Source organism: Macaca nemestrina, chromosome 11 (genome assembly GCF_043159975.1).
Source record: "Macaca nemestrina isolate mMacNem1 chromosome 11, mMacNem.hap1, whole genome shotgun sequence".
NCBI classification, from domain to species: Eukaryota; Metazoa; Chordata; class Mammalia; order Primates; family Cercopithecidae; genus Macaca; species Macaca nemestrina.
Window position 1 is genome coordinate 87,001,051 of NC_092135.1, and position 14,719 is coordinate 87,015,769.

Consider the following 14,719-nt stretch of genomic DNA (forward strand, 5'->3'; position numbering starts at 1 on the left):
TTTCTATAGGTGTGTCTTTAAATACCAACTGTAATTTAGGTTGTAAGAACCGGATTACAAAATTCAAAACTTGGTGAAATCAAATGTGACACTAGCAACATTCATGTTTTAATAAATCTGTCACCAGCACTTAAAGAGAATTTATCAGCATGACCACATTACTTGGAACAGAATTGAAAATATTTGTTTAAATATTTATTTTTATACATCAAGCTAAAAGCTATTAAGCACAACTTCTCAGTTGCTTTATTATGGGTTCATCAAAATATTTTTCTAATAAATAATTTCTGTAAAATATTAAAACATTTAATCTGACATTCAGTCTGATTAATATATTTGAATCAGTCTTTAAGAATAACTCTCAAGAAATAGTTGCTGAACCAATTTTTAGCCAAATTGTCATTATAAATTCCTGTTGAAGCTCTATACTTCCTCACACTGGCTTGCATAATATTTTTATAGTATTTATTATTCAATTACTCATAAAAGTCTATGAGGTGAACCATAAAGTTATAACCTTATTATTTTAAATAAAAGAACACTAAAATTTAACATACTGCAATAATGTTCCCACTTAGAATTTAAACATCTACATTGTACCACAATATTTGGCTTTCACAAAGACTCCCATCTTCCCTCATTTGGGTAAGTCACATTATCTATGTTTCATTGCATCACATTACATGTTATTACTCTTGGTAGTTAGATTACACTAAAGGATGACAGTTCTTTCAAAGGTCATTACCAGTTGGCCTCGAATTCCCTGAGGACCAGTGCTACCCTGAGGTCCTGGAGATCCAGGAGGCCCTGCCGAGCCAGGAGGACCAGAGGTACCCGGAGAGCCCTATTAAACAGCAAGAGTGATGTGATAAGTAGAGACACAGGTAACAGTCTGGGGCCAATGTCTAAAGAATCATGTCCATTTGAGCTTCACATGGCATAAATGCATTACTCACCGTTGGGCCTTTGGCACCAGGAGTACCATCAGTTCCTATTGCACCCTAAAAGGTACATTAAAAGTATATAATAAAATATTAAGCAATATCTAGATACAAATGTGGTAGTAGACAGATGTCCAGCCATCTTCAAAAAGGAAGTAGAAGCATTTTTTAAACATCAGCCACCATTATATCATAAAAATTACTTTTTTGACTAATTCTCTTTTACATAAAATAGGTAAAACTTACAGAGTTGACAAGGGAAACACATTTTTTCACAGTTGTAAGCACTTATTCAGAATTCAGAGAATATATTAAATTTTATATTGCAAAATAGCTAGAAAAAGAGGACTTAAAATGTTCCCAACACATAGAAGTGATATATGCTCAATGGGATGGATATCTTAAATACCCTGACTTGATTATTACACATCTTAGGCATATAACAAAACATTACAGGTATCCCCCTAAATATGTATAAATGTTATGTATCAATAAAAAAAAAATAGGTTGAATTTGTTCTGATGTTACAAGAAATGTCCAGCTTTCTGGGCTGGTTCTTAGATATGCCACAAACTTACAGGAAGACCTGGAGAGCCAACTGGACCTGGGGGCCCAGTTTCACCTCTCTGCCCCTGAGGACCTTCAGGGCCTCGCGCCCCTGTAGGACCTGCTTCTCCCTAAAAGGGTGCAAAGGGAAATGTTAATTTAAGAAAAATACAAGAGTGGCATTGTACAAAGTTGACTGCTTATTTGGAATTTTACATTTGAAACCCAAATATTTAAAGAGGCCAAAGAGGATTATAAGAGATATGTGCCCAACCAAGCTTAAGGAGTGCACTCACTTTCCCATTTCCTTCTTAAGGGATGATGCTGGTGGCCTCTTCACTAGGAATATTCTCCATATCCAATCTCCAGTTAGAGAAATCCTACACCAGGGTTAGCTTAAGTTCCCTCTCCTCTGAACCTCCACAAAATCTGGAATTTTTCTTACCACATCTGTCAGAATTTACACTTACTACATATTAAACAGTTAAGATAATCTAAGTTCATAAAGAAAAACTAGAAACCTACACCTCAGGCACACCGAGTTACTCAAGGAATAAGATATTCTTAAATGTTTTTTATTTAAGATATTTATCAAAGAATAGATAATCTTAAATCTGCATGGTTTACTTTTAATATGTTCTTCCATAAATGCTCAGGTTATTCAAGCCCATTTCTGTATAAATAGTGTATACATTCAGACTCTTTAACACAAATCAAATGAGGGAGAAAACCTGACCGACCCACTGTATTTAAAGGGGTTGTTTCTGTTCAAGGTAAAGCTAGACATTTCAAGTCTAGCAATTTACTGCACAATTAAAGCTTCATGCAATCATTAGAGGATAAATCATATTATTTTCCAATATTTATAAAGCAACTTAATATCAGCTAAAATGTGCTGCAAGATTCAGACAATAGTTTTCCAAATTTGTGAGATTCACTGTAAAAAGTCTATATAAAATTTCATACCATCATTACAGAACAAGAAATTGTTTCCTTGCTATATAAGCAATATAACAAATCATATTTCAGAGTATAAGATTTCAGTTGTAAAATTCAATTCCACTGACCTTCAAGAAAGCATTTATCAGTAAAGTGAAAAACATCTGGACTACAAATGTCTAATCAACTTAATTTTTGGCAACCTTATAAGCAAAATACCATCTATTTTTAAACCAAAGAAACAACACTTCTTTGATAAGAATTAAAAGATATTTTTTAAAATGCAACATTAAAAGCAGAGTGAAGTGGTTAAGGTAACTTAATAGCTCCCTTTATTTCAAGCCAAGATAGTGAGTCCAGCTGGCAAATAAAAATGCCTAGTTGAGTTTTAATTCATATAAACAATAACTTTTAGCATAAGTTTTTCTCATGCAATATTTGGGACATATGTATACTACACATGTATTCTTTGCTTATCTGAAATTCAAACTTCACTTGGCTTCTGTATTTTATCTTGCTTATTATGTACCTATATGGATCTAATCATAAAGGGGCCTGGAAAACCAAAATTCTAAGCCTTAGGAATCTCATCAGTATCAGTAAAGCATATTGAATCTCTATTTCACTTCATTGAAATGCAAAGAACTGGATTTAGAAGTTTATTCTTTAGTCAGAGAGCAGAGACCATGGCAGAACTTTGTAGGAAAAGCAGGACCCTGTCCAAAAACAAAGATCCAGGAATTTTATGGTGGAGAGATGCAGGAAGGAAAAGACAGAAAATTTCTAACAGAAACAGTTTTGCTAGATGTTTGAGTTTTATTAAGCAGTTTTCAGTAGCCAACAACCAGTGCCACAAACACCCAGGAGGAGAGAGAAGTAACCAGAGTGAATGGTTGGGTTGTGTAAACTATGATTGCTAGTGAAGTTAAAGTAAATCCCATGAAAGTTGGAGTATAAACCTCTTTCTGCTAATTCATAGATCTGAGAATATTTCCTTAACCAGAACTCAGTTTGGGGCCAGAGGGTCTCACAAAAAGAGGGAAGGGATTTTGCATGTTTTGACAGGGTTATACAGAGAGTCTGGGCCAGAGTCTGTGGTAGTAACATTATTAGGACTTCAGGGAGAAGATCAGATTCAGAGGAGACCCAAGAAGATCCCACCCACTTGAGTTTACACTGAGTTCTCAGTGAACACGGGGAAAGGAATTAAGGCACTGTTTTCAAGCAGCAGCATCCCCATAGCACCGTGTTTGAATATGTCATTAGAGAGAGCCTAAAGAATAATTTGACTTGGTGATTCTCACATTTTCAAGGAATATCTGAAATGTTAGCTACAGACATTTTTCTTCAAATCCAATTTGAGTAGCACAACTAATAAGAAGCATGAACCTACATTTAGGGTGTCCTCTGCATCAGGCTCTATGTGATGGGTTTATGTAGATGATGTCACTTAATCCTCAACAAAATTCCATGAGAAAACAAGGTTTGGAGGGGCCAGGTGACTGTCTGTGACCGCAGTCATTTTTGTACAGCATAATCTTGTGCATAATCTCTTCAGGATGAAGAAAGTCATTGCCAAAGGGAAACACGGCATCGGGGGGAATCAGATGTGTTATATTGCTTATGACTTGAAAGAGGTATTCTAAATTAATTCACCAGTTTATCTAATGTAATCCTAATGTCCTTCTACTGTCATCCTTGAATTTATCTGAAAGTACTAAAAGAAAGAACCAATTGTGACTCACTACAAATGTAAGTCATCCCACAGAATACTTTAATCATTCCTACATAGAGAGCGAAATATTCTCCATGCCCACTCCTTTAATGGCTGCATAGAATTGGGTTGGGGGTCTGGGGGAGTGCAGAGTGATAACAAATGTTAGGTGAAAGAACAGCCTTTTGACAGCATCTAATTTATTTTAACCTACTATTGTTTGGAACTTTCTGCTGTTTATTACTTCCAAGTACTCTATTCAAGAATAGAGAATAGAGTTCCAATTCAGTTTAAAGCTCCTATTCCTTAGAGCTGTTTTGATTGTCTGGCATTAGAGTCCTAACACATCAGGTTCTTTGATATTATAAGGGTACAATTATAAGTGATTCTCCTTTAATTATATTTATACAGTTAATTTTATTTTTTCATTTATCTTTTTCCATGTAATAATGAACAAAGGGCATACTCTAGGCTCTTTCCTTAGTTAAAAGTAACTTCCACACTTTTCAATTAATTAAATGTCATTCTTCACTTTGGGGCTCATGTAATCATGTAGAGTTAAATACTGTACATTAACATTAACGTCTTACCTTCATTCCAGGATTTCCTGGAAAACCAGAAGAGCCTGGTATCCCAAGAGGACCCTATTAAAAGAAACCAGAGAAGTAATCAGACATGTATTTAATTAGTATCTAATTAGGTCATTTTTAAGTCTTTGGTGTCATTTTGTATTTGTCACATAAGAATAACCTGCCTTTCACTTTAAAATTACAAAGATAATAGTCTAATTTCATTATAAGTACCTTTCAACATCAGTCTAAAGTAATGCTAAAAGACATATCCAAGGTATTAAATATAATTGGATTACTCAAATAGCATATAGGATTAAATCAATCACAAACATAAAGTGTTTCAAACAATTGCCTCTTGAGAGATGTACTTTCTTTGTGTTAATCAATACAGTTTTTAGAAAGTTACATTTTATATCAAAATCTAGTACTTCGTTCTGTAAAAATGATGCTTAAGAACCACTTGGAGGCCAGGCGTGGTGGCTCTCGCCTGTAATCCCAGCACTTTGGGAGGCCAAGGCAGGCAGATCACCTGAGGTCAGGAGCTGGAGACCAGCCTGGCCAATGTGGTGAAACCCAGTCTCTACTAAAAATACAAAAATTAGCTAGGTGTGATGGCAGGTGCCTATAATCCTGGCTACTTGGGAGGCTGAGGTAGGAGAATTGCTGGAACCTGGAAGGTGGAGGCTGCAGTGAGCTGTGATTGCGCCATTGCACTCCAACCTAGAGTGAGACTCCATCTCCAAAAAAAAAGAAAAAAAAAAATTCTGGATATTTTAGAGAGGTTTTTCAGGCAATAACAAGTGGATATTTATATTACCCTCCATTTGGAAAGGCATGCATAGAATTTAAGCCATTGATTAAAAGACTAAATTTAAAAGTGAGTATAAGAGGAATTCTAGTACAGATTATTCTGACTCTTCAAGGACTGTACTTTAATCTCATCAGTTTTGAATTAATAAAAGCCCTTTCAAAGTATACTTATTTTTTCATTCTATGTTTTGTTTCCTACTTATGAGAAACAGGAAGAAAAGATCCCTGGGGCAAATGATTTCAATTACTATAATTATACTTTACTTTTGGCTAATAGCTTTAAATTTTTTTCTTTTATGATCATTCAGTCTTGGCCCATGTTGACCATGAATATTTCCTACAATACCTTCTCTCTTTCCCTCATAATATTTTCTTTCCTTGGTATTTTGTTAGCATAATTTACCTTGTAGAGCTTGACTCAACTTTTCCTATTGGAGTAAAATAAAATTGTTCCATGGACTATTTATTTAGGAGCATTTTCAGTAGCAACTTTGTGCTCAATTACTACATTAAAAAATGACTATAGATAACATTCTATAAATATATTTGTGCTATTATAAAACACCACTTTTTGGTTTCCTGCAGCAGCTATCCACATTAATGACCCTATGGAATCATCTGTAGAGCTTTAAAAAATACTGATTTCTGAGTCTACCTCTAGAGATTACATTTTAATTGGATTGGACATCAATATTTTTAAGTTTCCAGGTAATTCTAATGTACAGTCAAAGTTGAGAACCACTAATTTCATGATGAACAGATAAAGTTTACTACATGATGCCTACAATATAAGTATGTACATTTTACTAGCAACCAGTGTTAATCATATATGAAATAATTTATTCTAGATACCATTATATCTTCCTTTTAAAAGTCAGGGCACTGCTATTAAAGTCACATAATTGATGGAAAAAGCACATGTATAATAAATTGCTCTAAAGTTCAGAAAATAACTTTATGTCTTGAAGCTCTTTTTAAAAATTAAATTAGTTTTATTTTGCTTGTAAAGATATAATTTAAGTGTCCTTGACAGAATAGTAGTAGAGACCTTGATCCACAGCACTGTTTCAACTAAAATCTACTTCAGCTCCACACATCTCTTAGGATCCTTTGTACCTCTGGGTAACTCAGCAGTTAATGAGCAGCAATTGAGGCTATTCACATGGGAGAACTATTGCAAGTAAGGGAATTTAAAAAAGGGCATATGTTCGAAATGTGTCAAATTTAAAATATTTGCCTTTGTTTATAATTTACAATTCATTCTTTGTTTATAATTTACAGATGATTCTTTAGTCTTAGCCATCTTCATTTCATCATCCACATTACCAGGAGATGATCTTTCTGGTCATAAAGTTCCTATGTTTAAAATCTCTGAATGATCTCACATTAATTACAATAGAAAAGAACTCAAAAGTCCTTTAAGTGTGTAAGTACAGCTCTTCATGATCTAGATCTAGTTATTTAGCTAATTTGCAATAGTTAAATAAGTATCCAGATTTCCATCTTCAAGCGTGAATTAAAGGTTCATAGTTACAGAGGATTACCTATGAAATACTGCAAGATGGTCTGAAGCAAAATACAATAGCCTTGTCCATACCAAGCACAAAAAAGCACAGTATACAAAATATTGGTACACACTGAGACCTCATCATTTCTCATTCCATGTTACACTTTTACTCCCACAGCTGTATGTATTGCCTGTATGTTAAAAATTTCCAAAACTACATTTGAAATTCAAATTTCTATCCTGAGCTCCACTCTTGCAAATCTAATCACAAAATTGAACTCATTTATTCCCATTCTAAACTCAAACTCACAAACGGTATCCTGTTCCTCTTTCTTTATTTCCAATTTCAGATAAATTACATCATCCATCAAACACTTTAAACCAGAAATCTACTGGGCCATGTCCATTAGAGTTGTTAGCTCACTGACATGCAGTCGTCCTCTGTTACTACCATAATAAGTTTAGTTCACATCTTTGTAATTTCTTTCTGGAATTATGCCAGTGGTATTCAAACTCATTCTTTATTCTTAGCCGTCTTCATTTTATCTTCAAACATTACCAACAGATTATCCTCTGGTCATAATGTTCGTATGTTTAAAATCCCTGAATGATCTCACTTTTTTTTTTTTTTTTTTTTGAGATGGAGTCTTGCTCTGTCGCCCAGGCTGGAGTGCAGTGGCCGGATCTCAGCTCACTGCAAGTTCCGCCTCCCAGGTTCAGGCCATTCTCCTGCCTCAGCCTCCCGAGTAGCTGGGACTACAGGCACCCGCCACTGCGCCCGGCTAATTTTTTTGTATTTTTTAGTAGAGACGGGGTTTCACCGTGTTAGCCAGGATGGTCTCGATCTCCTGACCTCGTGATCCGCCCATCTCGGCCTCCCAAAGTGCTGGGATTACAGGCTTGAGCCACCGCGCCTGGCCTGATCTCACATTAACTACTATAGAAAAAAGCTCAAAAACCATTTAACATGGTAAGTATAGTCCTTCATGATCTAGCTCCCGCCTCTCAATCCAATTTTGCCTTCCTAGAATTTTCTGAGCCCACTGTGTTTTCTCATCCATGTATCCTCTGGACAATGTTATATTCTTGCCCATTTTATATATTAAATACTTATTTTCAGGACTTGACTTGAAAGTTGTTCCCACACCTGAAGTTGTATACTATATTATGGAGTTAACAATTATGTTACATAACAATATTAATATCTCTGTTCCTTAATAGAACAGTGTTGAAGAAGTACTGTGTGTCCATCAGCTTTTTATTCCAAGTGTCTGGAACATGGTGAGTGCTCTGTAAATGTTTTTGAATATACAAATGGAAGAACGCATGAATAAATTAATGAATTAATATGAAAGTAATATAACTCACCATTGGTCCAGGTTTTCCAGGCATACCATGTGCACCTCGTTGTCCCTAATTAAGAGAAAAAGGAGAAGATAGGATAAGATTACATTTTATACTGTATTTTCTCATAATTTATTTGCTTTATAAAAAATTTCCATGTTAAAAATTGAAGAATAAATATTAAAGTTAACTGACAATAACCCTCACTCAGTTAATAGCAATATAAATACATTTACAAAAGCTGATATGGTAGTCATAAATGCATCTATCCTTATAGCAATAAGAAATAAAATCAAGATTGAGAAAATGAAACTGATTAAAATGATTCTTTTTACTTTAATGTATCATCTTCTAACATATGAACTCAGAGACAATGAAAATTTGAACACCTCAATATTCTTAATAGCCAGATTAACTCAGAGAAGCAATGTCCAGGAAATAAAACACACAGAAAGAGATAAATGAAGTTATAATGAATCCTGTGGGTTTCACCCAGGACTCCCTTAAGTACTGAAGTATTCATCCTGTCAGCTGCTGATGGCTCGCTATTGAGACATTCCCTAGGAATTGCCCTCAGCTAAAGGGAATTAGCTCTCTCAAGACTGCACTCTTTCCTCGGTCAATGCAGGGATACAAAGCATTGGCCCTTATTTGAGACAAGCCTGCAAGAGCCATCTCAGCTCCACAGTTCCCCTGAAATTGACTGAGATCTCTGTTGCAATTGCAACACAGTTCAATTTCTCCCTCTGACAAACCCTGCTTTTATTCATTCCTTGAAAAATAGTTTCTAAGAGTACTCACCAATAAATTTCCTGTACTGTATACAAGTCACTTTCCTGAGGCTGTTTCCTAGGAAACCTGACCTAAGACCCTAAGACCATTGATGCCAGAGTGGTTACAAGAAAGCAAACTCTAAAATGGGATTTTTAAGCTGGATTTCCCACTGGTCAGCTGGTGACAGTCGGAGTATGAATCACCCTTGGCATGCTGCGATGGCACAATGGCAAATATTGTCACCAGTGGTGAACAGAGATATTTTAAGGGAATGGGCTAGTGGTGCAATATCTTGGGCATTTGAGAAGAATTAAGAAAATGACAATTATAAAGCTGATGGAATTGCATGGGTCTTGTATAGTGTATCTATTGGAGAAAGACACTAAAAGGCTGATGGTGATTAATCACCAATGCAAGACTCCTTGGCAGCATTTTTTTAAATTCTCATCTTCTGCAACCAGAGAGAAGAAAAAGCTGAATAACAGGCCAAGCACAGGGCTTAATGCAAGACTATGAGAGCTCGTGGGATGGTTGAATTCTCAAACCTAGAAAGTCTGTTATGTCATGGTCAGGGTCCTGGATTGAGAGGAGTGGCATTAGGATATGTGCATCAACACACTGAAGAACTTCAGCTGGGCCTGGTGACTTATGCCTGTAATTCCAGCACTTTCGGAGGCTGAGACTGGAGGATTGCTTGAAGCCAGGAGTTTTAGACCAGCTTGGGCAACAATGTGAGACTCCGTTTCTACAAAAAAAATTAGCCAGTAATGGTGGTATGCGCCTGTAGTCCCAGCTATTTGGGAGCCTGAGGTGAGAGTATCACTTGAGCCCAGGAGTTCAAGGCTACAGTGAGCTATGATTGTGCCACTGCCCTGTAGCCTGGGCAACAGAGTAAGACCCTGTCCTCAAAATTTAAACGAAAAAAGAAGAACTTTAAAATCTCAGGTCCATCTAAAGTCACTGGGCCTAGAGAAGTGGCCCATTCCCCCCATTAATAGTTGGTACTTCTCTCTTGTTGAAGATGATACCTAAGCTTCTACTTTGGCAGACAACTTAAGCCTCACTTCTGTATACCAGACCAATAACTAGCACCACTACTTTTTAAAAAAGATATCATACACCAAAGCACCTATAAGACCTAAACATTAGGTAGAGGTGGGATCTGAGAAAGAATGTATGGGTCTTGGTCCTGAAGGCACTGTATCAAAAAACAGAATACAAAGTTGGAAACCTTTAATGATGTGGATACACTGTCTCATGATATTACAATTTAACACCCTGGTAAGAACCCTGAGAAATAGTGCTAACATGGGAGACAGTTCTTAGAAATGTGGGAAGAGCAATAGCCCATGCTGGGGCAGAAATGTCAGACCTCCCTTGGCAGACAGTAGAAGAAAGCACAGAGAAGTGAGCATACTATATTGATAGATGATGTTAGCCTGGATAAGCCAATAGTTGACTATATTCTATAATATCCTCTATATCCCCTTAGGACACTCTGCTTACTAAACTGATATAGAATGGGCTGGTGAGAGGGTCTTGCACTTTCCAAATCAGGGCCTTGAATTTGGTACTGTTGAGTAGCTCTGAGTCGGTCGTCCGCTATGGGCTGGAGGTAATAGCAGAGACAGTGTAAACCTGGGATTGCTAAGAGTAATGGTGATGATCGGATCTTGAAATAATAGAGGAAAGGTGACAGTCCTTAACTCTCTAAAGCAAAGTAGGTGTAAAGTAATGAACTATAAGTTTGAAATATTAGTCAGTATAGCCTGACCTTCAGAGAGTTGTGAAAGGAATAATTAGAATATGCCTCCTATACAGATTCAAGTTACATAAATAGTCTGCAAGAGTATTTCTCAATCTGTATAATTAAAATGAATCAAAGACAGGTGATCAGGAGACTCAGCTCTTTCGAAGAGTGCACTCAGAGTACCCACCTTTTACGAGTATGAGGAACATAAAATAAAATGCTTGGAAGAATTCTTGGCATACAATAAGGTTTTGATAAATGTTTCTTATTATTGTAATTTTATTAGTATATCCAAGTTTGTGTTTTTCTATGGACTATATTCCAAGCTGCTATATGTATTCATTATTTTCTTAATTTTTGTATTAAAGTAGACAACAAATGTACTGTGGCTGTATGTTAACATTAAAAGCAAAGGGAAGGTTGTTCAAGAATTCTCTGTACTTTATTTTCAACTTTTCTGTAAAACTGACTTTATTCCAAAAGAAAAAGAAAAAAAAAAGGTGACCAGTACTGTTAATTTCATTTAAAAGGCAAGTTCAGTAAACTAAATCTAAAAATGAATTGAAATATACATCTCAGCAGTATAAGTAAAAGCAGATATACTTACAGGAGCACCCTGTGGCCCAAGTCTCCCTCTCTCTCCTGGCATTCCCCTCGGACCCTATGACGATAGAGAAGAAATATCTCTTGAAGCACCTAATTTGAAATGTAGGGTAGTCTGACTACCCCACTCAATCCAATTGAGACTCAAGATAATTGGCCACCAAGCAGTAGTATTTCCAGGGGCAATGTTGGGTTTGAAAAACTCTCCCCATTTGGAGATAAATAACCTATCACCCCTTACATAGATAGATTTCACTTAACCTGGCTTTAATGGGCTAAATCTACAATAATCTTGATTTGATCACTGTGTATAGAAAAAGAATAAGGGCATTCAACTGGTAAGAGAAACAATGAAATGTTGAAAGCCTTTGCTATTAGAAGGGCTCAACTCTCTTGTGCTTGTCTATCAGCTAGTAATCAAGATTATTTTACCAGCCAACTTACGTTCTCCATTTATTTTTACTTTTCATTAAAAAATTCTCTTGTTATAATCTAAAAGGCAAGGAAATATAACCTTAGAAATTTAAGAAACAAGAAAACCAGCACATACCAGAGGACCCATGGCACCCATTGAACCAGTGGGGCCAGCTTCACCCTAAAACAAAAATGAGAATACATTACAGTATGAGAAGCCTATAACTGATACTCACATCACTTTGCTCTGTGTGTGTAATTTTAAAAGCATATTTTCAAAGAGGGCATATGAAAGATGTACTTTTGACATAGGATCTCAGAATGTTGTTCTATTACTTCTTCTCAAAATGCAATAGTAGTATAGTTTTAAAGAAATACATATAAATTAATATTGGGGACTTAAGATTGATGGAAACTATCATACCTAGCCACAGTAACTAGTCTCAGGAAAGGACTTATCTATGTCTGATATGTCTCAAGTAAAACTTTACAAAGCTAAAATTGATTGTAATATTATCTTAAGATCTATTCTAGGAGACTTAGAAATAAAAAATTTTAAAGTCAAATGATTTCCACATTAGGTCATGATGTTTTCCACTAAAAATTCCGTTATACTTCCTTGATGTTTTTTCTGCCTGTAGAAATACAAATAAATTTTGAGAAGAAACAATGGGTAGAGGGTCTTGGTATTAAAGGAGTACTCAATAATGGGACTAATGAACTATCTAAATCTTTCAGATATTTTTTAAGACAAAAACTGAATGATTGTATTTTAGAAGATAGATTCACAGTGCCATCTTCATATGAAGACAACACCCATCCTACACTGGCAGACACCCAGTGCCATGGAGGCTGTTCTTGGGGGCATATTAAGTCATGTCATGGTAAAGCCGTTGCCACTCATCTTTGAAAAATTACGTTTATTTACCTAACCATTTATTTATAGCCCTCTCTCCTGCTGAATTAAGATGGTTCTGAAAAATGTGTAAACATTTGAAGCAAAACTAAGAAGCCAAAGTGAGGTTACAGTGAGATAATTATAAGATTACCTTGGAACCAGGTGCTCCAACTTCGCCTTTAGGGCCTTCAAGACCTTTGTGTCCCTGAGAAGAAAAATATAAATTTGTATTTGTATCCTGTTTTTTTTCAATTCTCAAAGGCATAAAAGAAGAACCAAAAATAAGCTTGCAGAAATTGCCTTATAAAAATGAATCTCAAATTTAAAGTTGTTGCTCAAAATATTTTCAAATTCTCAACCTATTCTGAAAGCTTATTCAAGGAAAATTAGAGTTTTCGCCTTTAAATAACATTTTCAGCTTGCAATGTTCTCACCCTTCAAACATTTGTGACTTTGTAGAAATTAAACTGTAGCTACAAATAAAAAACTTATAGTGGCTTTAGAGGAAACACATAACTACAGAGTTCATATAGTTATAAAATATCATTTGTATTCAAGGTGAATGTTCAAAATACTTAATAACAAGTATAGCAGCAGACCAGACATCTTAATCAAAATCTCAATTACTCAAAACAGAGGCCAGTGTATATTGATTGAAAATCACTATTTGATATTATGACAAATAGATTAGATAGATGATAGATTCTACATACGTAAACAATACATAATAGTTACATCGTAATTATCTTCAGTAATAAAAAAAGGCATTCTATTGCTTTCCAAGTCTAAGTAGACTGGGCCCCTTCTGTGACCTAGTACTCTCTATCTCTACCACGTCACCTCTTCCACTATATAGGAATTGCCTAAATTTTCATCCGTATTCCCCATTAGCCTGAAGCTTCAGGTCAGAGATTTTTCTCATTCATCACTGTATCCTCTTTTGTAGCATAGTGTCCAGTACACAGTAAGAACTCAAAATATATTTCTTTATTGAATCAAATTAAACCCAAAGGAAATGTATAAAAAACTTATGATTTCAGTAACCACAGATAAATACTGCTACCATAGACAGTTAAGGACAATCAACAAATTGACTAGTAAAGATTTTGAAGGTAATGCTCCCCAGAGCCTATTCACTAAACTACAGTATCTGAGAGGATTACAACAGATTGAACTTACTCGGTGACCCTTCAGACCTGGAAGACCAGGAGCCCCAGGAAAGCCACGAGCTCCCTGGAAGGAAAACATAGATAAGGCATTTTAGAGTCAATAAGGATGCAAAATTCCTTAATATATCATTTTCCACAAAAAATAGCTAGTACACAGTTTTCCAGCAACATATTAAGAACAACAACAACAACAAAAAGCAATATACTTTTATCTGTCAAAATATATCTGGGTGACCAAAATTAGCAAAGTAAATATGCTGTTAGAAATGTAAACATGACTTATACAAGGATACAAATTAATACCAGGTATTGAGTTAATGACATTTAGAATTTTTCACATGACATCACTGTGTTATAATTATTAGTGAAAACAAAATATAAGCATGAATCAATATGTCCAATATGAGAATTGACTATACCAAGGTAGAGAAAAAATATTCAGGAGAGAAATTTGAGATAAAAATATCCTTTTCTTTCTTTATTGTGCTTTATTTATGGTACAACATTAAATGCCTTTGTAGCAAACCAATGTTTTTATTTTCTATGAATTTCTGAATATTGGCAGCAGAATATGATGGGAAGAATAGTATTATAATGTGGTCAGGAATTTTTAAAATAAATTGTTTAGGAGAAACTTTGTGGATTTATAATTATTTTTAAAGCTAAATGAATAAACAAAATATCCAACAGAAAAGAAAGTCAAGAAATATGAGAATGCTTTGTTTCTTGACTAAATAA

General features: G+C 35.2%; 1 protein-coding gene across 4 annotated transcripts in view; it reads right to left on the minus strand.

Moving 5' to 3' along the window:
- The window catches only part of LOC105468235 (collagen type V alpha 2 chain), a 274,423-nt gene that overhangs the window by 35,777 nt on the left and 223,927 nt on the right, over window positions 1-14,719 (minus strand). For all 4 annotated transcript variants that reach the window (XM_011718336.2, XM_071073054.1, XM_071073052.1 and 1 more), the window contains 9 exons: window positions 13,992-14,045; window positions 12,964-13,017; window positions 12,051-12,095; window positions 11,505-11,558; window positions 8,398-8,442; window positions 4,731-4,784; window positions 1,520-1,618; window positions 957-1,001; window positions 746-844 (listed from right to left, as the gene is read on the minus strand). In XM_011718336.2, the coding sequence (XP_011716638.2) occupies window positions 746-844; window positions 957-1,001; window positions 1,520-1,618; window positions 4,731-4,784; window positions 8,398-8,442; window positions 11,505-11,558; window positions 12,051-12,095; window positions 12,964-13,017; window positions 13,992-14,045 (549 nt within the window). The remainder of the gene's footprint in view (window positions 1-745; window positions 845-956; window positions 1,002-1,519; window positions 1,619-4,730; window positions 4,785-8,397; window positions 8,443-11,504; window positions 11,559-12,050; window positions 12,096-12,963; window positions 13,018-13,991; window positions 14,046-14,719) is intronic.